This window comes from Carassius carassius, chromosome 44 (assembly GCF_963082965.1).
Source record: "Carassius carassius chromosome 44, fCarCar2.1, whole genome shotgun sequence".
Classification (NCBI taxonomy): domain Eukaryota; kingdom Metazoa; phylum Chordata; class Actinopteri; order Cypriniformes; family Cyprinidae; genus Carassius; species Carassius carassius.
This window is the reverse complement of record NC_081798.1, coordinates 18172944-18200421: the sequence shown is the minus strand read 5'-3', so window position 1 is coordinate 18200421 and position 27478 is coordinate 18172944. Positions and strand designations below refer to the sequence as shown.

The following is a 27478-nucleotide window of genomic DNA, read 5'->3' as shown; positions in this document are numbered from 1 at the left end:
TTCCAACAATCCAACAACAGTTTGGTGAAGAACAATGCATTTTCCAGCACGATGGAGCACCGTGCCATAAGGCAAAAGTGATAACTAAGTGGCTCGGGGACCAGAATGTTGAAATTTTGGGTCCATGGCCTGGAAACTCCCCAGATTTTAATCCCATTGAGAACTTGTGGTCAATCCTCAAGAGGCGGGTGGACAAACAAAAACCCACTAATTCTGACAAACTCCAAGAAGTGATTATGAAAGAATGGGTTGCTATCAGTCAGGATTTGGCCCCAGAAGTTGATTGATAGCATGCCCAGTCGAATTACAGAGGTCCTGAAAAAGAAGGGCCAACACTGCAAATACTGACTCTTTGCATAAATGTCATTGTGACGAGTGGGGAGGGGCCGAGAGACGTGGGAACAGGATCGAGGCCTGTGGAGTGATTGTAAATGAGCGACACCTGCTCGACCCGCCGGTCTCTCGTCCTTCACTGTCGTCGCTCCTGTTATATCCTTCCATCTCCTCCGTGGGACTCGCATATATATATATATGTATGTATGTATATATGTATGTATATATATATATATATATATATATGTATATATATGTATGTATGTATGTATGTATATATATGTATGTATATATGTATGTATGTATGTATATATATGTATGTATATATGTATGTATGTATGTATATATATATATATGCATATATGTATGTATATATATATATATACAGTACAGACCAAAAGTTTGGAAACATTGCTATTTTTAATGTTTTTGAAAGAAGTTTTTTCTGCTCATCAAGCCTGCATTTATTTGATAAAAAATACAGAAAAAACAGTAATATTGTGAAATATTATTACAACTTAAAATAATAGTTTTCTATTTGAATATACTTTAAAAAAATAATTTATTCCTGTGATGCAAAGCTGAATTTTCAGCATCATTACTCCAGCCTTCAGTGTCACATGTAACATCCAGTCTATCACATGATCATTTAGAAATCATTCTAATATTCTGATTTATTATGAGTGTTGGAAAAAGTTCTGCTGTCTAATATATTTGATGAATAAAAGGTTAAAAAGAACTGCATTTACTCAAAATAAAATAAAAATTCTAATAATCTATATTCTAATAATATTTTTTTTACTATTACTTTTTATCAATTTAACACATCCTTGCTATGTTAATATTGATTTTATTAAAAAAAAAAGAAAGAAAAAAAATTACTGATCCCAAATTACTGACCAAATATTGTTATTACAAAATATTTATATTTTAAAAACATAGCTTCTTTTTTTTTTTCTTTTTTTTTTACTTTTTATTCATCAAAGTATCCTAAAAAAGTATCACATGTTCTGAAAAAATATTAAGCAGCAGAACTGTTTCCAACTTTCACAATGAATCATCATATTAGAATGATTTCTAAAGGTTCATGTGATAATGATCCTAAAAATTCAGCTTTGCATCACAGAAATAAATGATGATTTAAAGTATAATAAATGTAAAATTTTTTCTGTATTTTTTATCAAATAAATGCAGGCTTGATGAGCAGAAGAAACTTCTTTAAAAAACATTAAAAATAGTAATGTTTCCAAACTTTTGGTCTGTACTCTATATGTATATATATATATATATATATATATATATATGTATGTATGTATATGTATGTATGTATGTATGTATGTATGTGTATATATATATATATATATATAAATTCTAACAAATATATATATATATATATATTTTTTTTTTAATTGTAATTTAAGGAAGATTATATACATAAAATCTAAAAATTATAATTTAATAAAATAATTTGTGTGTGTGTTTGTGTGTGTAAGCCCTTCAGTTTAGTTCCATCACAGAATAAATGACAAATTGCGATGTGACATTAAAAATGACTTGGGATGGTTTCAGAAAAAAGTTCCACTGTTGGACATTGAGAGTGGACAGCTTCAATAAACTAGCACACAGAGCCCACAGAGCCATCAATGCATACTGAAACCCCAGATGTGCTTGGCAGTGAGTCATTTTAGTAAGTTGCATTCTCCATTCGAATCCATCCCTGTGGTGAAAGCACAGCAATATGTTAAAACAATGATTATGAGTAAGCAAACAGCAGAGATAGCATTCTGTTTGTGGGAAATGGCTTCTTTGCGCTGCACTCTGTGACAGGAAATCCTGACATCAGGTTGAGGTAAAGAAGCAAACCAACGGTCTACCCATTAAAGCACACCGCTTCTCCAATGCAATGTGTGCAAGCTATGAATGAATTCTGATAGTATCTTTGTTGCACAGTTTCATAATAAACGCATGGGTTGTTGCACATATTGATTGCTGTGCAACTGTGAGATGCAAACAATGAACGTGAACCACAGAACCTCAGATTTTTCACACACTGAAACTACACTAATAAACAAGGCCTAGTGTTGATGAATGTGTCTGATAACTGCAGGAAATTTATGAATCAGCAGTTCTTCTTGTAAAGTGCATGGGGACAGATGTAGAAGATCCTTATTTCTTTTGGCTTTGTTAAATGTGTTTTGGCACAAGTCAAACCTTGAGCACTAGAATAACTCAGCAAAAGGTTTTGAGACGTCAGGCGGTGTCGGGAAATGTGGGTGCATGAGCAAAGCAATGTTTTTTTTTAGAAAGCACTTTGACAATAAGGACAGTAATTCAGTCATACAGTTGACCAGTGACGCACCATGATGGTTTTGAGATAAACTTGTTCTGATAACCTGCTGCCTTCATAAGTAGGAAGAATATAAAAGTTAGACATAAAAAAAAAGAAAACCGTGAACATAAATTAAAACCAGTACAAATTCTATCATGATGTATAAACAGTGGCGGCTCCAGACAATTTTGATTGGGGGGGCAATGGGGGGTCCTGGTCATTTCAAGGGGGGTCTCATGAAAACCAACAAAAAATACAGTGGACACGGCCAGGGCTGGACTGGGACAAAAAATCGTTTTTGCCCAGACCGGCCCACTATATGATCGTAAACACCACCCATCTTTGCATGCCCTTAATTATATGCATACCAACTCCTATTCATTAAAACCACTAATGCCATGTAATGAGTGAGTATAGGAACGAGTGAGAGTTAACAGATGAAATAAGTCAAAATTTTATATTTATTAATACAGTTGAACTATACTCCACAGCGGTGAATCCTAAAACAAGCTATAAGCGGCTCTGGCATAGCAATACCAGTGTTTCTTACAGGATTTTTGTTAAAACTATGGTGGTGTGTCCTCGGTCCTTCTAGTGGGGTTGGGGGGCATGCACCCCTGTGAGAAAATTTTGTGCATTTTAATGTTAAATTCATTAATCTGGTGCACTTTGAGAGTTCAAAATTAAAAGCTCCAACCCATATTCAGTGTGCAAATTAAACAAAGAAAACTTCAAACCTCTTTTAGTTACAGTGTCTATTTACATTACACCTATACATAATAATAGTTATAATATTAATCCAATGACAGTAATAGCCATATTTTGTAAAACAAATGCACAAAAAAATAAAGGAACTTTTCTTAATTAGTTGTACCAATTTCTATACTTGAAAGAGATAAGCACATGATCTTTTATTTTGACGCAAACTGCATCAAGCTTTTATTTTGGCGGAAAACATGGTTTACAAACGCCTCTTATTAAATTTCTAGTGAATTGCGGTAATCGTCAACTATGCAGATGTGGAAATAATCTACACTCATGACATGGCCTAAGTGTTTTGAAAGTAGTTATGCTTACCGCAGACTCTACACTTTCTCATCTCTCTCCTGATCCTCCGTCCTCACTATCATCATCTGCCACAGGAGCTGATGAAGGTCAGAAAACATATATTTTGACACAGTTTACAGTGTCTGCTTTAAGGGCCTGGTTCTATTTTTTCACGCTATTTATCTGCACATTCCTTGCGTTTCTTCTCCATCTTTTTTTACAGATACACACTGACACTGCTGCCGCTCGCTCACTCGTTTAAAGTTGTGATTGGGCCAGCCCAGTGTCAATCAAGAAAAGAGCCAATGGGCCGCTGATCTACGTGTTTCATGGGCTGGTCTGTCAGAAAAAAAACTAACACTGACTTTGACCAATGCATTACACCGGCACAAACCCAGCGCCGCCAATTAAGCAAAACAAAACAAAACGAATGGGCCGCCGATGTACAAATTTTATGGGCTGTTTAGAAAAAAAAAAAAAAAAAGTATGAGTATGAGATATCGGCCCAAAAAGCACGTCGGCCCACCGGGCAAATGCCCGGTATGCCCAATGGCCAGTCCAGCCATGGACACGGCTAATAACTGCATAAACAACAAAAACAACACAGCATATCAACTACTTTGTTTTTAACATAACTCAACCTCATGTCGTTCCAAACCCGTGAGACCTCCGTTTATCTTCAGAACACAGTTTAAAATATTTTAGATTTAGTCCGAGAGCTCTCAGTCCCTCCATTGAAGCTGTGTGTACGGTATACTGTCCATGTCCAGAAAGGTAAGAAAAACATCATCAAAGTAGTCCATGTGACATCAGAGGGTCAGTTAGAATTTTTTGAAGCATCGAAAATACATTTTGGTCCAAAAATAGCAAAAACTATGACTTTATTCAGCATTGTCTTCTCTTCCGGGACTGTTGTGAGAGAGTTCAAAACAAAGCAGTTTGTGATATCCGGTTTGCAAACGAATCACTCGATGTAACCGGATCTTTTTGAACCAGTTCACCAAATCAAACTGAATCATTACGGTTCGTGTCTCCAATATGCATTAATCCACAAATTACATAAGCGGTTAACTTTTTTAACCTGGCTGACACTCCCTCTGAACAGGGCCGTGCAGAGACCTTTGGTGGGGCAGGTGCTCGAAGTATAAAAGGGGCACATGGAACAAGGCTTTAAATGGCACTGTTCAAAATATCAAAACAGCAATATATTGTGATGCATTCCTTGCTGATTCGCGTATAGATATGGATGATTATGTATTGATACAGCAACAAATGCTTTGATGCAGTTTTGAAAAATAAACTATAGAGAAGACAATTTTAAGTTTAAAATAATAATAGCTCTGGGATTAGAAACTGAAATGTCTTAAATTGTCCCAACCTAATGGTTTTTTCTTCTCTGTTCTACAGAATAATTAAGAACAGCTGTTATAGTAAAAACTATAGAAAACACTTGTGCCTCTACATTTTCCTCTTTCTCACCAGCCTCTGTCTCCTGGCTTACTGTTCCCTGCTATCTTTCTGTCACTTGTGCCTCTACTACATGTCCCTCTTTTTCTTCCTCTATCTCCATCTCCTCATTTGATCTATTACTTTCCACTCTCTGTCCATCTAGGAACAAGGCTCAATTTACTATTTCAGCATTAATCTATTATTTTAACCATCACTACTACTAGTATAGATTTTAACCATCACACTACTACTACTACTGCACCTAATCAATAAGTCCACCTTAAATATTATAAAAATGATACAATGGAATATAGTGATTAATATTATTATTACTATTGTAGTTGTCTAAAATGTAACACCTTTGCAATGTAAACAAATGACAGGCTACATTTGTTATACATTTGTTATTCATATCCTTCACACTGCACTTTGATGTCAGGTATATTATGCATTTTTATTGACATTAATTTTATTTTATTGACATACATTTATTTCCAGTGAGATATTATTGCAGGATAAAGTGGTCTTGCTGTTGTAAACACTGTTGCTATTGTAGAAAAAAATATATATTTGCGTCACATTTTAAATATAATTATATTTTAATTCATTTCTGAATTGTTTTTATTTTTATAATGATAATTCATAGAATGAGAAAATCTGAATAAGCCTTAACAGTGTTGTGATAATTATTTTTAAGGCACTCTACATGTTAAAAAATAAATAAGTAACATTACTGTAATATAATAAAAGTTTAGTCAAATAACAAAAAAGACCAGACCCCTCGATGCCTGTGAAACTTTGGTCATTTTATTTACGGCTAAATTATTATTAATAAATTGTACTAATATTATGATTGGTGCTCAAGGGAACCGGTTCTTTCGGACAGTTCGATCAAATAAACCAGTCACATAGTTGTTGAATTAAAAACGGTTCTCCGGTTCTTTTGCGCTCGATGTAATGTCATTGGCGATGATTGCCCTTCATTCAAGCCTTCGGTTTACCCGCGCTTATAACATTAGCACAGAATCAGTTCAGAATCAATCATCAAAAGAATCAGTTCGGTATAGACGCTCTGAGTGTCTGCTTCACACTGAATCACGCATGCGCAGTATCATCAGCTCCTCGGTTCTTGAATCGGACGCGTCCGACAGAAACGGTTCTCGGTTCTCGGATATATATATATATCAAATGGGGGGGGGGGGGGTTGGGGGGGGGGGGGGGGGGTCGAGGCGTTTATTGGCAGGGTCTTGAGACCCCCCAAAACCCCCCTGGCGCCGCCGGTGTGTATAAATATTTTTTTTCTCCACCTTATTTTTATTTTATAATATTGCTATAAAATTATATATAATATTATATAACTATTAATAGATAATTATTGTGTATGGAGGGACAAAGGACCTTTGTTTAAAAAAAAATACTTTTTTGTTGCCTTTTTCTCTATCACATTTTAGAAATCATCAGAAATTATATATCAACTGAAAACTTAAATTCTCAAAATTTATCCTTTAAAACCCATTTTAAATTTAGACATTGCATTACCATTTAAATGGCACATCAATATCATGTTACAAAATATTTTCATTCATAAATTATAAAAATTTAAGTTTGGGTCGTGCACTACAAAGTCAATGTTCAAAAATGTGAGTGACAGTTAAGAGGTTAAAAAAAAGACTTCCTCGTTTCCTTTTTCTCTATCACATTTTAGAAATCATCAGAAATTATTTATCAACTGAAAACTTAAAATCTCAAAATTCATCCTTTAAACCCCATTTTAAAATCAAACATTGCAATACCATGTAAATGGTAAATTCAATATCATGTTACAAAATGTTTTCATTCATGAATTATACAAATGTAAGTTTGAAGTCTATGCTAAAAAATGTGAGTGACAGTTAAGGGGTTAAATGCATACAAATAAATATATATTTATTTATTCATTCATTCATTCATTTATGTAATTACTTGTGCATTTATTTATTTATTTAATGATGAATTTTTTTATTATTTAATTTTGAGGAATTTGGTCATCCATACATTCCAGTGAAGTCTATACACCTAAACAAAAGATGAAAATATGCATTGCAGATTAAGGAAACCAACTAAATCAAAACATGCTGCGATTCTTTCTGATCACTGGTTTGTCTATACTTTATCATTATGTTAAATTAAATACTTAAAATGTAATAATTATTTTTAGATGTTTTCTTCAGTTTACCAGTACAAATACTCCCATGATGTATAAATGAATTTGCATTATCATCTTTTAATTTATTTTTCCTCCCCCTTATATATACGTTTATTAATATAAGTTTATTATTTATTTTAGAATATTTCTATTATATGATATATTATATAATATTATATATATATTTATTTAATAGTTAATTATTATTTTCTTTATTAATAATTCTTTATTATTTGAAAAGAAATTTTATACTATTTAATAAACAAAAATGAAAAATAAATCAAAAATGAAAAATAAATCAAAGATATATAATATTTATAGTTATGGATAATAATTATTTAATTATTATTCAATATAATAACTAATAATATACAGTTAGTGTGTTCGGGTGTGTGTGTGTTATATAATTTATTAATCTAATATTTATAATATAATTCCATTGAAGTCTATGCACCTGAACAAAACTGACAATATGCATTGCAGATTAAGAGCACCATAAAGTAAAATAAAACACGCTGTGATTCTTTCTGATGATTGGTTTGGCTATACTTTATAATAATGTTAAATGAAAAACTTTAAATGTTCTTATTATTTTTAGATGTTTTCTTTAATTTAAACAATGTACTAGCATACCGACCTCACTACAAACACACGCCAGCAGAGTGCGAGCAATCACTCTTAAATTATCATATGCTCATCTCTGCCAATGATGAGGACGCCAGGGCTGTACCATCACAGCAGCGGGAGGGGTTCAGCTTCACTCGTATAAAAACGTCTAATAATATCCTTCACAAATCCAGCCCAGATGACAAACGCAACAGAGAGGTGTGTACTTAACTTAATTTCCTTACAGTACAAATCAAAGTCCCGAGGGAGCTGTCTTATCTTGCCATCTGTTGAGCGTGTGTGTCCCCTGTGGAGTTGGTTCGCTCCGTTGCTGTGCGCCTCTGCATTGAGAGTAGAGCAGAGCGATCGAGAGGAGCTGCGCGTGCGGTCGTTCTTCAGCTTTGAACGGTCTGACCTGATGAAAATGTTTAATTAAAACCACGACCTGCTCTTTCAATTATGTGACAGTCGGCTGTTTCCACAGTACAACGCGTCTGGACCGCTTAGGGTAAGTTAATGAAGTGAGAATGTCCGTTTTTTAAGAGGACCTAAAAGATAGGAAATCTGTTTACACATCTGTTTACCATGCTAGCTGGCTAATTATTTAGCAACCGGCTTGGATAAACAGTAAAAAGAAAACAATGGAAAAAGGGAAGATAAACTATTTGAAAAGCTGTTTTTAAAAGCAAAGCAGTGATATTTCTAACTTTTCTGCAATTGTCACGGTGTGCAAGAGCTTTCTGATGTCTAAACCGCTGATTTAAATGGACTAGATCCAGTTAACTTAAGTGGAAGTCTACGGTGACAGTATTTATAACCTAATTTTGAGAGTCAATGATTTCCATTAGCAAATTAAAATGTATTTTGATCACTTCAGATACGTAATATTAAATTCAGTGGAAGTCTGTGGTAACTGAGTGGCAGCGTGTATAAATTGAATGATTTTATCAAGTTTTTAATTAGTAAGTAGCGAGAGAATATAATGTTGAAAGATTTTATTTTTTTGTGTGTTTTTACACGATTATGGATTCCCAAACCTATGAGAAAATAAATATAAATTAAATTTAAAAATAAAATACAAAATACATTTTATAATAGGAAAATATTAAATGAATAAAGAATAAAAGTAAAATTATAAATAAATACAGAAAATTGTACAAATGAAAAGGTATTGCAAAATAGATTCATTAAAAATTATTTGTATAAAGACATTTAGTCATTCATTAGTTCAAAGCAAGGTTTGGTCTTCATTATACAAGACTCATTTGATTCTTAGTTAAGTCGGTTGTGACTGCATGATATTTGTATAAAATTATTTTAGAAATGAATGTCTTTAATTAGCCAGGCAGTATACTTTCACATTCTTAAATGAAAATGTAATCATTTTTAATGGGCTCGATAAGGTACTATTGAATCTTGCAGAATGAGTACGAAAGGAGAACATTTCTCTTTTTTATTAAGGAGTATTGAAATTTTCTTGTCTACTTTCAATCAGATTTATCTGCATTTGCTGATCAGTTCATGATAATCTAGGATAAAAAGTTCATGTCTAAAGCCTTTATACCTGATCATCCGAGCGTCTAATATCAAACTTCTCAAAGTATGCCTGTTGCAGAACCATCTTTACAGTGTCTATATTACTTATGCTGTTTTTCAGGAATCAGTCGAGGAACATTTTCAAGCCTCAAAGAGCCCAGCTGATTCAGAGACTCAGGGTTTGTGCGTCCTGCTACCTGCACAGTGCAAGACCGACCCCTCCGTAAATTCAAATGGCTTGCTGTTTGAAGGACGAGCTCTTGTGTTCCATTTGTCTGAGCATTTATCAAGACCCTGTCAGTTTCGGCTGCGAGCACTACTTCTGCCGTAAGTGCATCACTGAGCACTGGAGCAGACAGGAGCATCACGGGATGCGAGACTGCCCAGAGTGCAGGAGGACCTTCACGGATCCCCTTCTGTCCCCGAGCCTAAAGCTCTCCAACATCGTGGAGAGGTATGCCGCTTTCCCTCTGGACGCCATCCTGAACGCCCAGAGGAACTCGTACCCATGCAAGGACCATGAAAAGGTCAAGCTCTTCTGCTTAAGTGACAAGAGCTTGGTGTGCTTCTTCTGTGATGAGCCTGCCTTACACGAACAGCACCAAGTCACCACCGTTGACGAGGCTTATGAGGAAATACAGGTCTGTTTGTATGCCACGAAAGCTCTTACAGTTTCCATCTGCATACTATGTGATGATAAACTCACATGTGTTACCGTTCTTTTTTTGCGGATTGTGTTCCAGTTCTTAGCAGTAATTACAATAACTTAAGGGTGTTGACATTGGGAGGGTTTCTGATTACCATGATCAAGAATGAGGTGTGGATTTAGTGTCCAAACCCACATTGCATTTATTTAGAATTGACATAGGTCAGTCTTTTGTTCATGAGTCGCATTACCGTTTTCATAAACCTCAGAATACCAACGGTTAACAGTGTTTTTTTCTGTTCAGTTTATCTGGTACATATAGTGTCTCTTTCTTCATCTCTGCTTGAAGATGCATGGGAAAATTAGTGCAGAAATATGCACAAGTTCATTCTAGATCTTTTTGTATTTACTTTTATTATTGGCAGAGGCCTGTAATAATATCATTGTTTGTTTAATCCAAACAGCTGTTCTGGAGAGATATTAATGAAGCGCGTCCCAGTTATTTACCTTACGAGCTTGGAAATGGTGTTGAAAATGTACTTTTCCCCCTCACTGTACTACTTTTATAATATTCAGTTTTGCAGTTAGGTTGTTCGAGTGCATTCAGGGCTTTATGTTGTTACTCAAATGCTTTTCATGTAACTTATTTAGTCGAGGCAGGCCTCTTTGTTAGCTTCTCTTTATTCAGAGTACTTCCTGGTCTCTAAAGCCATACATTGCCGGTCTGTAAATACTGTTATTTAACCGTTGGTTGTAGACTGCAAGAATAGGTCAACTTCTTTCTACATTTTACGGTTTATCTGGTGTGCACAAATGCAAGCTCTGTCTTTGAAGCCTAATTCAATTATACTTGTTCAGGGATGTCCATTTTTGTTTATTCATGTTTTTTTTAATACTAGTGTTTTGATTAAAGTATACAGCCAGTGGACATGTACAAAGCTGGACATTTGCATTTCACAAATATTACACAAGCATCACAAGCTTACCCCCCCCACCTTAAGTTCAGTGCATAACTCTTGAGAGTATGTGTGTATTGTGGCTTTGCTTTATCTGTAGGACTTTTTATTGTCTGGAAGTGAGTAGGTACTTGAGAAACAGATAGGAAACAGCAGTGACACAGATTCAATTAAGACAATCAAGCCCAAGTGAAGTGTTTGAGTGGAACAGCTTTATACACAACCTGACTTTAAATTTAGAACATGAACATGAGTTGACATTATAATAATGTTGCTTTGTAACAATAGTAAACCAAGTAGGAGTCCTCTATCCGTAATGTTGCTTGCTTAAGCGAAAAACTTGTCTAGTCTGAATGTTTTAGGTTAAAATCATCTTGATTTGATTCTTAAGACATATTATAAGACATTAAGACAATAATCAAATGACTGGAGTGGTGTGGATTATTGTGATGTTTTTAGCAGCTGTTTGGACTCTCATTCTGACGGCACCCATTCACTGCAGAGGATCCATTGGTGAGTAAATGTAATGTAATGCTCCATTTCTCCATGATAATTCCCATGGAGTAACAAACCGGTATCTTGGATGGCCTGAGGATGATTCATTTGGCCTGAGGATGTTTCCTGCTGTTTTAATTATTTCCATGCATGTTTTAAATCATAACCATAATTTCTGGTCAAATTGAGTTCTTCAGAAACCTTCACCTTTTGTAGTCAGCACAGCAGAAGGGTTAAACACTTCTAAACTCTTTTTGGGGAATTAATAGGAGCTACATGCTGCAGTTGTCAGACAATTAGCAGCGGCCTCCTTAGAGACACTGTCCAGGGACAGACTTTATTCCGTTTCACGTCTTTTGAGATGCACACACAGAGGGACGCGTTTTTAAATGGCTCAGAGATACACACTGAAAGCCTCTGTCAAGAACAAATACTCCCCATGAGAAACCGCATACTCTCTAATGCCAAGTGTGCACTTTATACACACGTTTTTCTGCAGTTTACTCCAACACCACAAAGAGCAAATTGCTAGGGAATTCCTGGGCAGCTCTTGGGTGCAAATGAAACCGTTTATCCTTAACAAAGCCTTTTGGCTAAATGAGGTAATGTGTTGGCGTGTTGGATAGGGTTTCATAAGATGTGGCATTACATGGGAATGAATAAAGCCCTCGTAAGGTTTATTCTCTTAGCATTAACATGAGAAAAGTGTAGCTGAGGAGCTTATTTCTTTTTGAGGAAAAACATCTGCAGTTACACTAACTTTTATTTGATGATAAATTATGCAAAAGTATGCATTTTTTTGAATGTATTCATCATAAGCAGTGGCTGATGTTTATTTTCTGTTTTATTTTCTGACAAGTACTGATTGTGCACATTAGTGATTGGTTTTGGAAATTGACTGAACTTTGTTTATTTCACATTGATGAATTATATATATATATATAAGAAGTGTAAGAATCCACAAAAATGTTAATTGTGTATATTATTTTCTGGCATTGTATTTTTTTACATTTTGAAAATGAATAACTTTTTCTTTTTTTCCAGTAAGCTCTTCTTCCTTTTGCTCTTATGGGCTTCTGTGAAAATGTTATGCATTTTAAGCTCATATAGCTTTTTTGTTGTCGTTTGTAGTTTGATGTTTCCTGCTTCCAGATATCTCTGGTTTTATATGACACTAATTTCAGTGATCTAGTGAATTATATTTCTTTTTTTAAGAAGATCATACACAGGCGGCACAAATCTGAACCTCCATCAACAAATGACTTGCCAAGACGACAATAGATCACTCTACTTAGACTGAGTCTGTGTTTCAGTGAGAATAGAGGGCTCATTGTCTGCACTGAAACAGACAGAAACAAGCTGTCATTTTTTATTTGAAGTGCCACTGTTCAATGCTTTTATTAGATTTAAAAGATGGCCAACTGTTTGCAGATGTCAGCACTCGCAGGACAGAAACTTTGATGATATTGTATAGTCTCAATCTTTTAGAATGATTGATGTATTACCATTGGTTGACCACTTTAGCTGATTACTTGCATCATTTCTATATCATATAATGATATAAATTATATATTGCTCTTTTTGTTGTTATTGATTGCTTCCACTGTCCTCATTTGTAAGTCGCTTTGGATAAAAGCGTCTGCTAAATGAATAAATATATAAATGAATAAATATATATAATGATATGTGTATATTAGCATCATATTGGCCATTGGCCAACCTGCTCTTCTTCAGTATTCTTGCTCTCGTCCTTTTGTTTTTTCATTTGTCTATAGTTTTTTTACAAGTCTCTTTTCTCACTCTTCATCAGTCTCCCGCTCTCGTAGTGTCTGTCTATCTTTCGCTTTTCTTGTTCATGCCCCATTTCTCATGTTGTAATGACACCTTTAGAGTTCAGACACCTCTGTTTCAGCCAGTGATTGAGTAGAGGCTGAGGGAAATAGGCTGCTGGAAAGGGAAATAAAAATTCGGTGTGGGTGTTCCATCAGCGCTGCAGACCTGTGCCAGATACGGAGCGTTATTTAGGCGTAATGACCGCATATGTTTACTGTTTCTTGTTTTACGTCATGCAATTTTGTATTGGCGCACACAAATGCTTCTTGTTGCAAATAAATAAGAAAATTCTGTTTTACCAAAGAAATAATCATAGCACTTTACAGTAAGGTCTCTTTTGTTAATAATTAAATGAGTTGTTCACCCAAACATGAAAATTAGCTGAAAATGTACTCGCTCTCAGGCCCCCCCAGATGTAGATGAGTTTGTTTCTTTGTCAGAACAGATTTGGGGAAATATTGCACTACATCACTTGCTCAGCAATGTTTCCTCTGCAGTAAATGGGTGTCATCAGAATGAGGGTCCAAAAAAAACTGATAAAAACATCACAATATTCCACATTTATTCCTGGCCAAAACATGAGTCCATAATCCATAAAAGGTCCATTATCTGTTGTCCTCGCACATCAAAATCTACCCACATATTTGTTTAGAACTACTCTGGACTGTTTTTGCTTGTTAACGATGCTTGATCTATGCATATCTATCTCCTGATTCAGATAAATTGACTCTTTCACTGGAGAAAGCAATATTAGGGATAGAGGTATTTTGAAATGCTGCAGTATTTATAAAGTATTGTTTAATGTTAGTTCATGATAACTCAAGTTCATGATAACATGTTCATTTAGGTTATTTTTCCTAACCGACAACCGACACTAGTTAACCAATTATTAACCGTTAACCGACAAGATTGTTTTTAAATTTGAATTGAATCAAATTAGAAAGGATAGGTGTTTGTGACCCGTTAAAAATACTAACATTTGTTTCCTGGGGATTAATTTTAATACATTTTTGCAAAAAGCAACTAACAACAGAACATTGAGGATTCACATGGTTTTCAAATCACATCACGCACCTGCAGCGCTTCTGCGAGCAGAGAAAAACATAATAAAGCTAGACTATATATAACGAATAAATAGGCCTATACAAGAAATGTATTTTTGCTTGAATAATAAATTACGAAAATGAACGAAAAACGCAGAGTTTTGTTTTTATTGTGAATGTACACAAAGGCAAACCGTTTACAAATCCGATTATCTTTATGACTAAAAGTAGAAGTTGCTTCCACTGTTAGAATGAAAAAACTCAAGTGATTGCGCTGACGCGGCATGTGCACACAAAGTTAAGCTTTGGTACATTGATAATGCAGCCTGTTCATTATCATAATAAAATACAGTCAGTCAAACATATGGAAAAACCCCCACACTGCTCACTTTAAATATGTAATAAAATCTGTGCTGTTAAGTTTTATCACTGTACCGCCATGATGTTATGCAAAACATTTTGTTTTACGTGGATATTGGAACACGAGTGAAGTAAGCCTAGGTTATAATAAATAGTAATTTGACATTAAATACATCGTTCATACAGAAACATCTGATTTTGTGTCGAATGAGAGACCCAACATTGGTTTCATTTTCGTTTTAACCTAAATTAATTCTTTTTGCTTGTAATTTATGTTGCGATAATTTCTTAAAAGCTATTTTTTATTCTTGTTCTTTTTTAAATCGGTTACTGTTAATTGAAAGGATTTGTTGTGGAGTGAGGGGAACTAAAATATTATAGCTATGTTTACAGTGTTTATTATAATGTTTGTAAACATTTTGCATCTGCATTAGGCCTGTTTCTGAATGAAATAATAAAATGCAACTTATTAATAGGCCACGCGACGTATGTTGTAAAAAAAAAAAAGTTCTCTAAAAAAATACAATTTCTTATACGTGGAGTGTAGCCTATTTTAACAATGCAGCAAACCTTTTTAAATGTTTTGATAAATTAATGAAAATAATAAATAAATTACTTTTTAAACCATTTAACTGATTGATTTAATTGGTCAGAATTCTTTAAGGTTGGTTAACGGTTAACTGGTTAAAATGAACATTCCTATTGACTTAAAAACTTCTGTTTTATGAACTTTCACTTATTTTCGCATGATTACATCGCGTGAAATATAATGCATGTTTCTTCAAAATATAATAAAATAACCCGACTTTGAAAAAAAATGTGCATAATGCATATTGTTTCAAATAATGTTTATAAACCATATATAATTAAAAAAGCTGCTTAAACAATTAAAATAAAAAGCATTATGTACGTATGTTTAGTTTGATACAAAGGAGTAGGCTACTTTCTTCATGTAAAAACATGAGATACAGTGGGATGGGGTAAAACCGCCATAAAATCTTGAGACATGTTTTTTAAATGTTGAACTAACACTAATTTTACATGGCTTTCTAAACATGCGGCTCTCTTGTGCGAGACACGAGTGCAATCCTGATAAATGTCCCTCTAGAAAATGTGATAAATATTTGTTCTGTGTGAACAGCTTGGTTTCAGTTTTGAGGTAAACAACATCATCTCCACACTGATGCTCTCGTTTTCTGTTTTCCGCAATATATTGTATAAACAATGCAGCAGTCCCGCATCTAGTGGGTTCAACTGTAGAGCCCAACAAAAACATTAAAATGCAATGACACTTACATCGTCGTCACATATCGTGTGCCACTGATAGGCCGCCTAATGGCTGATGCAGACCTAAAATTTCGAATGCAGCGTTTTTACATTCGAATGCAATGAATATTTGAAATTCCTTTTTTTTTTTTTTTTTTTTTTGGGACAGCCCTATTGCAATGTGCTCACTTATTGCTGCATCAGCGTCTTTTTTTTTAATGAATCTATCAGAAAGAATCCAAAAATCAGTCAGTCGATCAGTCAATCAAAATCATAACTCAAGGGTTATTGGTTTTAATCAGTCTGAGAGATATTCGCTGAACCATTCATTGATTTCATCACATCAAACTCAAAATGAAATGAGAACCAGGGCTGTGCGATATGGTCAAAAAATGTGCAAGTTTCACACATACTCCGTCTGCAGTGCATATACAGTATTTGTATGCTGTGCAGAAGCAGCAGAGAGAGCGCATTATTGTAGCTTGAAAGCACATTAATATAATGCGCGAGCGCGAATCTCTGTTCACACTCAGATTTCCTTTGCTCTCACATAAAACCAGATTAAAATGTGTCTCTCCTCTCTCTCAAACTGTGTCCCATGCATTCACAAATTTCTCTATGCTCATGTGCTAGATATTAATTCTTTTCGCACTTTTCTATTTCTAACCTTTTCTGTTAACATCTTACACATCTATTACCGCGTGCAGTGTGAACGCTCTGATCCATTAACATGGGCTTGGAAAAAATACATACCACAGATGGATTGTGTGAACTTGACTTTACGTAGGCCTATGCCAGGTCTGCTCTGTTTAGAAATTGTGCACACTCAAATCGTGATTTTATGACGATTTCGATTAATCGCACAGCACTTATGAGAGCTGAAGTGCTTGTAACGTGTAATTGTTTATAATTCGTTTATACATAACACAGATAAAGATTGAGATTTAGTCATAACAAAAGGTATTTCACAAAAAAAAAGTGTTAAAAAAAAAAAAAAAAAACATTAAAGTACTACAAGAATGGACTTTTTAAATAACTGGAACCGCTGCTAAATTGTTTATGATGCCCATCCTTGTTCTCCTCTCATTTGTAGTCTGTGCTGTCTCAGCAGACTTATTAGTGCTGCTTACGTGATGTTTTTGTGCCAGTGAGCTTTTCACAAAGTACATCATCAAGGATTCTGATGCAGGCAGGTCTAATTGGAGCAGTGTTCAGCTGCCCGGCAAGCTCGTGTCGAGCGATGAACATATGTCAGCTCTCTCTGCTGCTTTGCCAGACAACGCTATGAGATTTGGATTTTGCCTGTTGAAGTATATACTCGCTTTTTTTTGTAATCTCCTTAACTTCACATGCCTCACCCCTTTGACCTATCAGACTTGTGGGAAGCAACAACAGCAACTGCTGACGGACGTTTGTTCATGCACTCGTCTCCGTCATCTCAGGTGCTTATGTTACATTCCTAATGCACTTGAACATCCGTGTACCCTCTTCAACATGCTCAGTGATTAGACACTATATATGGATAGCAGTGGATTTGTTTAGAGCTCTAGTGTTTGCTTCAGGGGAAAGAGGGATTTCACTGCCAACTAATGCATTCTTAGCCCTGAGGGGACAAGGCTTTCCTTAGTGTCCTTGATGCGGTCCATCAACAATCGCCAGCACTTGCACTCTCTCGCCAGTTTTGTGCCGTTTCCTGTTTCTCTGTAAGCAGATTGTTATACATGAGTTCTGACCTTTGCAAATGTTTTGATGGAGGCAGATCAACCTTTTGTTTTATGGCAATATTAGAATTGCGCTGCCATTCAGACGTTTTTAAAAACTCTCTCATGCTCAGCATTTATTTGATAAAAAAATAAAGTAAAAAAGTAAAATTGTGAAATTATCACAATTTAAAATAATTGTTTTCTATTTTAAAAATGTATCTTTATTCTGTGAGGCAAAGCTGAATTTTCAGCATCACGTCACATGATCCTTCGGAAATTATTCTGATCTGCTGCTCAAGAAACATTTGTTATTGTCAATATTGAAATTAGTTGTGCTGCTTATTTTTTGTGAAAGTCATGATTTTCTTTTTCTTTGTTTTTTTACAGAAAGTTTTAAAGATCATTGTTTATTTAAAATAAAGTTCTTCTGTGACATTATAAATGTCTTTACTGTCAATTACAATTACAATACATATGACTGAATAAAAGTATTAGATTCAATTATTGTTGTCAAACTATGAATCACATCCAAGATAAGTTTTTACTGTACTGTATATTTATTATTTATATACACACACATAAAGTATATAAGTATATTCATATAATTTATATAATAAATATATTTAATAAACATAACATATTTTTCTGAAATATATATATGAATGTGTGTATTTATATACATAATAAATATACACATTAGTACACACACATATATTACAATATGTAAACAAAAACTTTTATTTTGGATGTGATCGTGATTAATCATTTGACAGCACTTGTTTCAAGTAAAAAAAAATAAATAATATCAATGATTAATAAAGATTTACTGACCCCAGACTTTGAATGGTACTGTATATTGAGAGATTTACATTTTGGTAATCAGGCAAAAATACCTATCAAGGTAACTGGCATGTATTCTAAATTGAATAGCCTTAATACTTCAGTACAAAATAATGGTTATTTTAGTTGTAAAGTCTTCTATATAATCTGTTTGGGGTTGAGGCTACTAGTGGCTGGATTTCTGATGCACTCTGTGGATGTGTTTCCTGCACTGCTGTTCTAAAAACGGAATTCTGTGGAAAGCGCTCTTGTGACATAACTACTGCATGTCTCTTCCTGTTATCCTCATGCATGTAGAAATAACGTTTTCACCTTTATAGCTGGTCAAGTAACTTTACAATAAGGTTCCGTTTGTTAACTATATTTAATGCATAGGGCTGTGACGGTTGCAGATTTTTACCACCACGGTGGTATGGTGTTGAGATATACAACACGAATTCCGGAAAAGTTGGGACGTGTTTTAAATTTTAATAAAATGAAAACTAAAGGAATTTCAAATCACATGAGCCAATATTTTATTCACAATAGAACATAGATAACGTAGCAAATGTTTAAACTGAGAAATTTTACACTTTTATCCACTTAATTAGCTCATTTAAAATTTAATGCCTGCTACAGGTCTCAAAAAAGTTGGCACGGGGGCAACAAATGGCTAAAAAAGCAAGCAGTTTTGAAAAGATTCAGCTGGGAGAACATCTAGTGATTAAGTTAATTGATATCAGGTCTATAACATGATTAGCTATAAAAGCTTTGTCTTAGAGAAGCAGAGTCTCTCAGAAGTAAAGATGGGCAGAGGCTCTCCAATCTGTGAAAGACTGCGTAAAAAAATTGTGGAAAACTTTAAAAACAATGTTCCTCAACGTCAAATTGCAAAGGCTTTGCAAATCTCATCATCTACAGTGCATAACATCATCAAAAGATTCAGAGAAACTGGAGAAATCTCTGTGCGTAAGGGACAAGGCCGGAGACCTTTATTGGATGCCCGTGGTCTTCGGGCTCTCAGACGACACTGCATCACTCATCGGCATGATTGTGTCAATGACATTACTAAATGGGCCCAGGAATACTTTCAGAAACCACTGTCGGTAAACACAATCCGCCGTGCCATCAGCAGATGCCAACTAAAGCTCTATCATGCAAAAAGGAAGCCATATGTGAACATGGTCCAGAAGCGCCGTCGTGTCCTGTGGGCCAAGGCTCATTTAAAATGGACTATTTCAAAGTGGAATAGTGTTTTACGGTCAGACGAGTCCAAATTTGACATTCTTGTTGGAAATCACGGACGCCGTGTCCTCCGGGCTAAAGAGGAGGGAGACCTTCCAGCATGTTATCAGCGTTCAGTTCAAAAGCCAGCATCTCTGATGGTATGGGGGTGCATAAGTGCATACGGTATGGGCAGCTTGCATGTTTTGGAAGGCTCTGTGAATGCTGAAAGGTATATAAAGTTTTTAGAGCAACATATGCTTCCCTCCAAACAACGTCTATTTCAGGGAAGGCCTTGTTTATTTCAGCAGGACGATGCAAAACCACATACTGCAGCTATAACAACAGCATGGCTTCGTCGTAGAAGAGTCCGGGTGCTAACCTGGCCTGCCTGCAGTCCAGATCTTTCACCTATAGAGAACATTTGGCGCATCATTAAACGAAAAATACGTCAAAGACGACCACGAACTCTTCAGCAGCTGGAAATCTATAAGGCAAGAATGGGACCAAATTCCAACAGCAAAACTCCAGCAACTCATAGCCTCAATGCCCAGACGTCTTCAAACTGTTTTGAAAAGAAAAGGAGATGCTACACCATGGTAAACATGCCCCGTCCCAACTATTTTGAGACCTGTAGCAGAAATCAAAATTGAAATGAGCTCATTTTGTGCATAAAATTGTAAACTTTCTCAGTTTAAACATTTGCTATGTTATCTATATTCTATTGTGAATAAAATATTGGCTCATGTGATTTGAAAGTCTTTTAGTTTTCATTTTATTAAAATTTAAAAAACGTCCCAACTTTTCCGGAATTCGGGTTGTATATAATTTATGTATAAAAAATTGGACGTTTCAGATGCGTGCTCCACTTCACTTCAGCGCCATGTGCGAGTCATGTTAGTGCAGAAACGGTACTGTGCACAGCGCGTCCTCTTCAATTGCACGCAAAAAGGTGCCGACATGTGCTGTAGCCTGTATCCTTTCATATCAAGCGTGAAAAAACTGTGCATTCAATGTCATGGTCAGTTAATTCATGGAGTTAGCAAAAAGGCGATTTAAAGCTGCCTCAACTCTGTGCTTGCATGTAATTTATTTTATATGGTTTTCAAAACTGTCCTGGAGCAGCCCAGCACTGTCTCACTCATCTAACACAGCCAATTCAACTAGTCAGCTCGTGTTTATTTTAGAAATAAATATCAAAGAATAAATACAGTTATACAAGGAATTATCCTGAATAAGAAAGTTAAATAACCATGTCTACTGGACACGAGTGACGTGCTGCGACAAAATACAATAGAACTCATAATAAGTGAAGCTACACTGGATTCGACATAACCTGACAAATCCCCGACAATTAACTGCCTCATTCTATTTATGAGGTACTGCCTTAGAGTTCTGTGTAGACCGTAGACAGACTCAGCCTGACTCAACCAAGCAAGCGGCGCATTAACTCATCGCCTGCTCTCTTTGAAATAGGAATCATTGCCACATTTCTTGTTAACAACTTTAAATTATCGCTTTCTCTTTTGTATTTAGCCAATTTGAGAAAGCCTCACCAAACTTGACCAGCCAGGCGTTTGCAATCACTGGAACTTGAACAAACGTGGATGGGTGACATGGTTTCCCAACAAGGTCCCAACACAAAATTAATTTGCTGAATGCATAAACTGTATTTTCTTGTGCTCAATCTAAAGGAAATGCTGTGTATGGTGTTTGGGGTAAATTTGTGAATTACCGAAGATTTATAGTCTAAATGAAACAATTTGCAACTATTACTGTTATTACACTTGTATACAAAACTTTGTATTATGCTGGTTACAGAGTGCGTGACTTCACATGCACTACCACCACGGTGACCGTCACAGCCCTATTAATACATTAACTGATGTTTAGTAACAATGAGTAATACATTGTTACAGTATTTACCTATCTTTGTCAATGTTAGTTAAGTAACATTAAATTATACTTTTGATTTTAATAATGTATTAGTAAACATTAACTAACATCAATAAATGCTGTAGAAGTATTTTTCTTTGTTAATTTGTTAACCACTCTGTAGATTTCCACAAGAAGTTATGAATGTTACCTGCCATTCCATGCATGATTTTCAAACCTGTAAGACCTTCGTTCATATATATATATAAATGCCATTTTACAAAAAATATATATATTAAAGATATATATAGATCTAGATATATATCAGTCTGACGAGTAAACTAAAAAATGTACTAGCCAATGGTGATTCAATTGCCAAGGTGTCCATAGAGGGTTGTATTGACGGGTAAAAAGTTGTAATGAAGTACATTTTTGGTAAATATTTTAAATTTATGTTTAAATCGTAATAGTTCGTTTGCTATGTGCGCCACTTTTCATTTAATTTTTTCCCACAATGGAGGATGTAGTCTTAATTGTGATCTATGCTTTAAAGATGTGTGGGTTGAAAACTTTGTAAGGGAGCAGACTACCTTACAATGGGTTTTACCTGTTACTGAAGCCCTAATAAGTGAACCCTAGAGAGTCTGTTGGGGTGGGTTAATTTGAGATGACTGATGCTCTTTGTCTCCTACAACCCTGAGGCCCGTTTTACTTGATACAATGTGTGTTTGTAGGTATGTGCATGATGCTAGCGGGTGAATGAGTCTGAAATGAGTAATAGTGAGTCATCTTATGGATATCAGCTGGAAACATTAACTCAAGCAGTAAGATCAGAACTATATGCTTTCAACAGACACTAAGTACAGGAACAAAAAGAAACATTAATCGCTGGGCGATATATGTTTCATACTCAATGATTTTGTGGGCAGTATATGGTCTATACATTTAGCACTATATTGGCATTTATAGACAAAGTTTAAATATTATTTTATTTCTCTCGCTCAGCTGTAAGTTTTGATCTTTTTTTTCTGTCCTTGCTGTCATGCAGCTTCAAGATCACCTGTGATCCCGCTCCATACCTTCTCTCTTTGAACTGTTTCATCACCATTTTATCTTTCCTTAATCCCCCACACAACCTTTTGAAAAATGCCAGCTTTTTTAGTTGGTAAGGGACTTTTAGAGGCTTCTGAAATTGTTACCAAGTGATTTATTTTCCCTCAGGTATTTTAACAAATGGATAGGCAGCGGGTGGTCGGTGAGGGGTTGTCACGTTCATGCAGAATCACAGCCATAGGGAACGGCAGAACAGTCATGTTGCATTAGACACATTACAGGCTTTACATGCTTGGCAGAAGGCCTAATACACAGTGACAAAGCATGCAGCTAACATTTTCTTGTGCACTGAGGCAGTAGGAAAGATTGTGACCTGGTGCAACCTTGAATCGAGAACAAGCTGGGATTAGTTACATCTTTGCCTGTATTGAAGAAGCTAAAATGGAAATGATGCCATTTTCTCAACTCATGTAAATTAAATTTGTATTTGAGATAATAGGGCATGAGAATGGGTGAATTATCACATGAGGTAATATTTTACTTTCAGCCTGGCCTGTGAGTTACTTGTCTGTTTAATTTAAGGATATATTGAAAGCTTGTTTTAGGAAGGGTGTCAACATATTTATTTTTCTAATGATTGTCTCATACTGGTGTAGCTTTGAAGAGGTCATATGAATTGCAATTTGCAATTTCAACTTTTCCTTTGTCTTTGGAGTGTTACAAGATGTTCAGGCTTATATAAGATCTGTTAAGTTACAAAGACTAAAGTCTCAAACCCAAAGAGAAATTCTTTATAAAAGTTAAGACTCATCCACATCTTCCTTAAACACCTTATTAAACACCCCACAAATCTACTTCACTGTGTTGGAAGATTTGCATAACACCAGGCAAATGTTTACACAAAGAAAGAAGGTGTAACTTTTAATCTCGCTGTAATATTGTTGCTGTGAACGATGAGCTTTATAAAAATTGATGCGTTTCAGAAAGGCAGGGCAGAGAGGAACAACAATGTACAATATGTGCATTACACCAAATACACCAAATGTTATTTTTAGCATCGTCAAATTACCCCTTTAAGTAATTTCTGCATTACAGTATCATAAATGGCTTCATAGAATTATCTTCAGGACTTCAATATTCAGATGTTTATGCATGCTTTTATTTATGCAACATGTCCACTGTAATGGTCACATGGTTTGGCAACTCAGGAAATTTCAGTTTGAAGTGGAATTGGATTGTCTGGAGTAGAGATCGACCGATATGGGTTTTTCTATAGCCGATGCCGATGTTTAGAGGTCAGGGTCAGCCGATGGCCGATATGTGCTGCCGATTTTTAGGGCCGATATCTTGAAGTTTTCCCCTTCATTTGCATGCTAAAATGTCACACTAATAATAAGTGGATGCACAACATTTCTAAACTTATCATCATTTATTGAGCACCAACTTGAACCATCTCTCAAATCTTAATTTTGTGCACTGCATGGTATTAAAAAAAATGTATCCAAAGTTAACCAAACAAATCAATAAACTGACCAAATATTAAATATATAAAACAGGTAATATATATATATATATATATATATATATATATATATACTTTGCGATGAGATGTCGTAACGTGGCTCTACGCACAGTCACGGTTTTACACCTCTTTCCTTCATCATTATATTTGACAGGGAAGCCAAAATGTGCGGGGTGTTCAAGCTCCTCCGTTCCTCCGCTCGCGATGACCACTGAGTGTGGACTGAACATGTGCAACTTTTTTTTTTTTTTTTTTTCCATAAATCAATCCGAACGGATCACGGATCAATGATGATCCATTGCACCACTACTATTGTGTCATTTGAAAACATTGCAGTTGCGTTTTAAAATACAACAACGAGCACCACGAAACCATTTAAAGAGGCGCATTCAGCGGTCTCCTTGACGGGAAACATTCAACAAAGTAAAATGATCTCCAACGAATGGCGCGCTCTCTTCATTTTATCAAATGATCATAATCACATCTATTCATTTTACAGTCCTGCTACTAGCATTTTATTCATACTAAAACCCCTTTAATTCGGGTGAGAACTTTTTTTCCAAGTGGCTTTTGCACATAATAATAATACCGCTGCAGACGCATTTTGCAGCATTAAAGTTATTAATTGATCGTTATTTTAAACGATGATCGATCATGGAAATTATTGAATATTGACATCCCTAAATACAAATGAGTTGGATGGAAACCTGGTTATTGTCTGCATCAAACCATGCTTCCGAACAAATGTCATTCACCGTTCTGGGCAGCTCCAGGACAGCCGTCTCTCCGAGCACGGTGCTGTCTGTGAGCGGGGCGGAGTGTCAACTTCACCCCATTTACAGAGTGAAATTCTCTGACTACCTTTATCTCCCAGGACTGTTGTTGAATCTTCCAAAAGTTTTGGCTTGGGGTGCTTCACATGAGGCAGCAGCAGCGCACCAATAACACGGGGCTGCCTGCCGACGTGCCTGACTTTAAATCGGTGCTACTAAACACGCATATCAGCCGATGCCGATATATTAAAAAATGACAAATAGCGGCCCGATATATCGGTCGACCTCTAGTCTGGAGATTCCCTTCCAGCATTTCCTGAAAGAAGTGGATTTTTATGTTGTCAGAGAGAATTGGAAGTGAAAGTAGTAGTCCTCTAAACCTTTAAACCTTTTGAAGTCTTTAAACACATTCTTATGCTGATCCTCAGATATGGGATTGGTTCATGAGGGCAGGTGCTTAGGAAAACGATTACAACCTGTCACTGGTTCAGCCGAGATAAGGCCTGTAGATTGTCACACTTTTCCCATATGAAGCTTCTTGTAAGCTTATCAGAATTAATGTTATCTCTTAAAGCAAAAAAATGAAGTACTTAATAACATTTGTAGCTGCAAATTGGAGATTTTCTAGAATACTGTCTGATGCTTCTTCCGAATATTTGTTTTATTTATTTATATTAATTTCCATCTTTAATTTGTCTTCATTTAATTAGTTTGTCTGGCCAGTAGTTCAGGTTTACTTGCCCTGTAAGCACTTTCACTTACCCCAAAGGTAAAATGTTTTTGCTTGTAGAAAGAGTATTCTACAATATTAAATATAATTTTTTAAAGATTTTTTTTCATTTAATATTTATTTTCTACTTTTACAATTGTAATTTAATTTTAATTAAATTACAACAGCTGTATTTATGGTATGCTGAGATTTATCACCATGTTTTTTTTTATCTTATTGTTGAGCCGTACCATCACTATCTGTACCCTCTTCTATGACACTATATTTATGTTTTCTTCCACTTTTTCAAGCTTTGACAGACGGACAGACCGACTGAGCCCCCTTCTAAACCCGGATCTCTAGAGCTCTGCGCCCCTGATTAGGTTTGGGAATCAGCACAGATTACTGACCATTGTTCTGAGGCCAGCGCTAGACTAGTATGTAATCTCCTTTAATTCCTGCCCCTGATTAGCTCAAAATTACTCAATTAAACAGCCTGCTGATAGACGCTTATTAGCGCTGTACATCAGAGCATCTCTGTGTAACCATATGTTTGCTACACATCTTTACCAGGCCGATGGGTGCTGGAATGAAGCCATTTGTGTTGCCCTCAATAAAGGACCTCTTACCTTGCCGTTTGGGTTCGGTGAAATGTTCCAGGCCACAGGGAAAACATGCCAGACCGCCTGCCGCGAGCTACAGGCTCTGGCCCACGTTTGTGTGTTTCATCTATGCCCCAGCTGCCCCCTTCATCGCTCTGTACTGTGCTTTGGCATCCAGTTGGTCTGTGAGAAATGATTTGTCTGTTTTCAACTTCAGTTTGAGCTGGACTGTTCAATAGCTGAAAGTCCAGCTCTGTGACTCTAGAGAAATATGTCCCACCATTCAACAAGCTTGACCGAAGAAGAAAATGGCTGATTTAAACCTTGTGCTTTTTGCACGTTTACAGCATTTGGGAACCTTTTTGCATTTGACAAGCTGGTATTGTCGAATAATAATCTGAGATATTTCATGCTCGTGTTCAAGGGTCAGTTTCATGAAAAACTTTGAACAAGATGTTGGTTGGAATGTTTCTTAGTGCAGTTCTTGAAAAAAAATCTTTGTTGAACATTGCTTTCTTTTGTAGCAATGTTGAAAATAATTTGAACTTTGTGTCTATACATTACAAATAGAATGCGGCATCAGTTTACTGTCATGGATTTGTTGTGCCATGCTGCATCCAGTGTAGACAGCATCACTGAGTTCTATAGACATGGTGTTATATTAACATTCTTATAGTAAATTATATTTATATTATATTAAAAGGGTCATTTGAGACCCATTTTCCACAATTTAATAAGATTCTTTAGGGTCTTAAAGAAAAGTCTATAGCATACTTTGGTTAAAATTCCTCAGTGGTAGTGTAAAAAACACTCAGCTATGTTTTTAGCAAGCTGTTTTAGTCCATGTTGCTTTAAATGCTAATGAGCTCTGCTGACTCCACCCCACAAGTTGGATCATGCATCTAGGCAGATCGGGGATCAGCACATTCCTTTCAAAAACAAAAGAAACGTTATTCCTCTGCGTATTCAGTGGCTCAGATGTTGGGAGTAAATGACGACTGCTATGGAGTCGACACAATAGCGGACAGCTCACAGCTCACTCAGGGCGGGTATAAGCTAATGCCGCATTTCCACCAAAATTACCCGGAACATTTGTACCAGGAACTTTTTTCCC

The 27478-nt window shown here is 35.7% G+C and overlaps 1 protein-coding gene across 2 annotated transcripts in view; it reads left to right on the top strand.

Annotated features, from left to right (window-relative positions):
• The first annotated feature begins 8211 nt into the window (after positions 1-8211).
• LOC132126401 (E3 ubiquitin-protein ligase TRIM62-like) overlaps positions 8212-27478 on the top strand; it is a 62231-nt gene continuing 42964 nt past the window's right edge. Inside the window, exons 1-2 of one of the 2 annotated variants that reach the window (XM_059537629.1) lie at positions 8212-8457; positions 9607-10126. In XM_059537629.1, coding sequence (XP_059393612.1) covers positions 9719-10126 — 408 coding nt within the window. In that variant the 5' untranslated portion in view covers positions 8212-8457; positions 9607-9718. The remainder of the gene's footprint in view (positions 8458-9606; positions 10127-27478) is intronic. The other variant, XM_059537630.1, reaches the window with a different exon arrangement.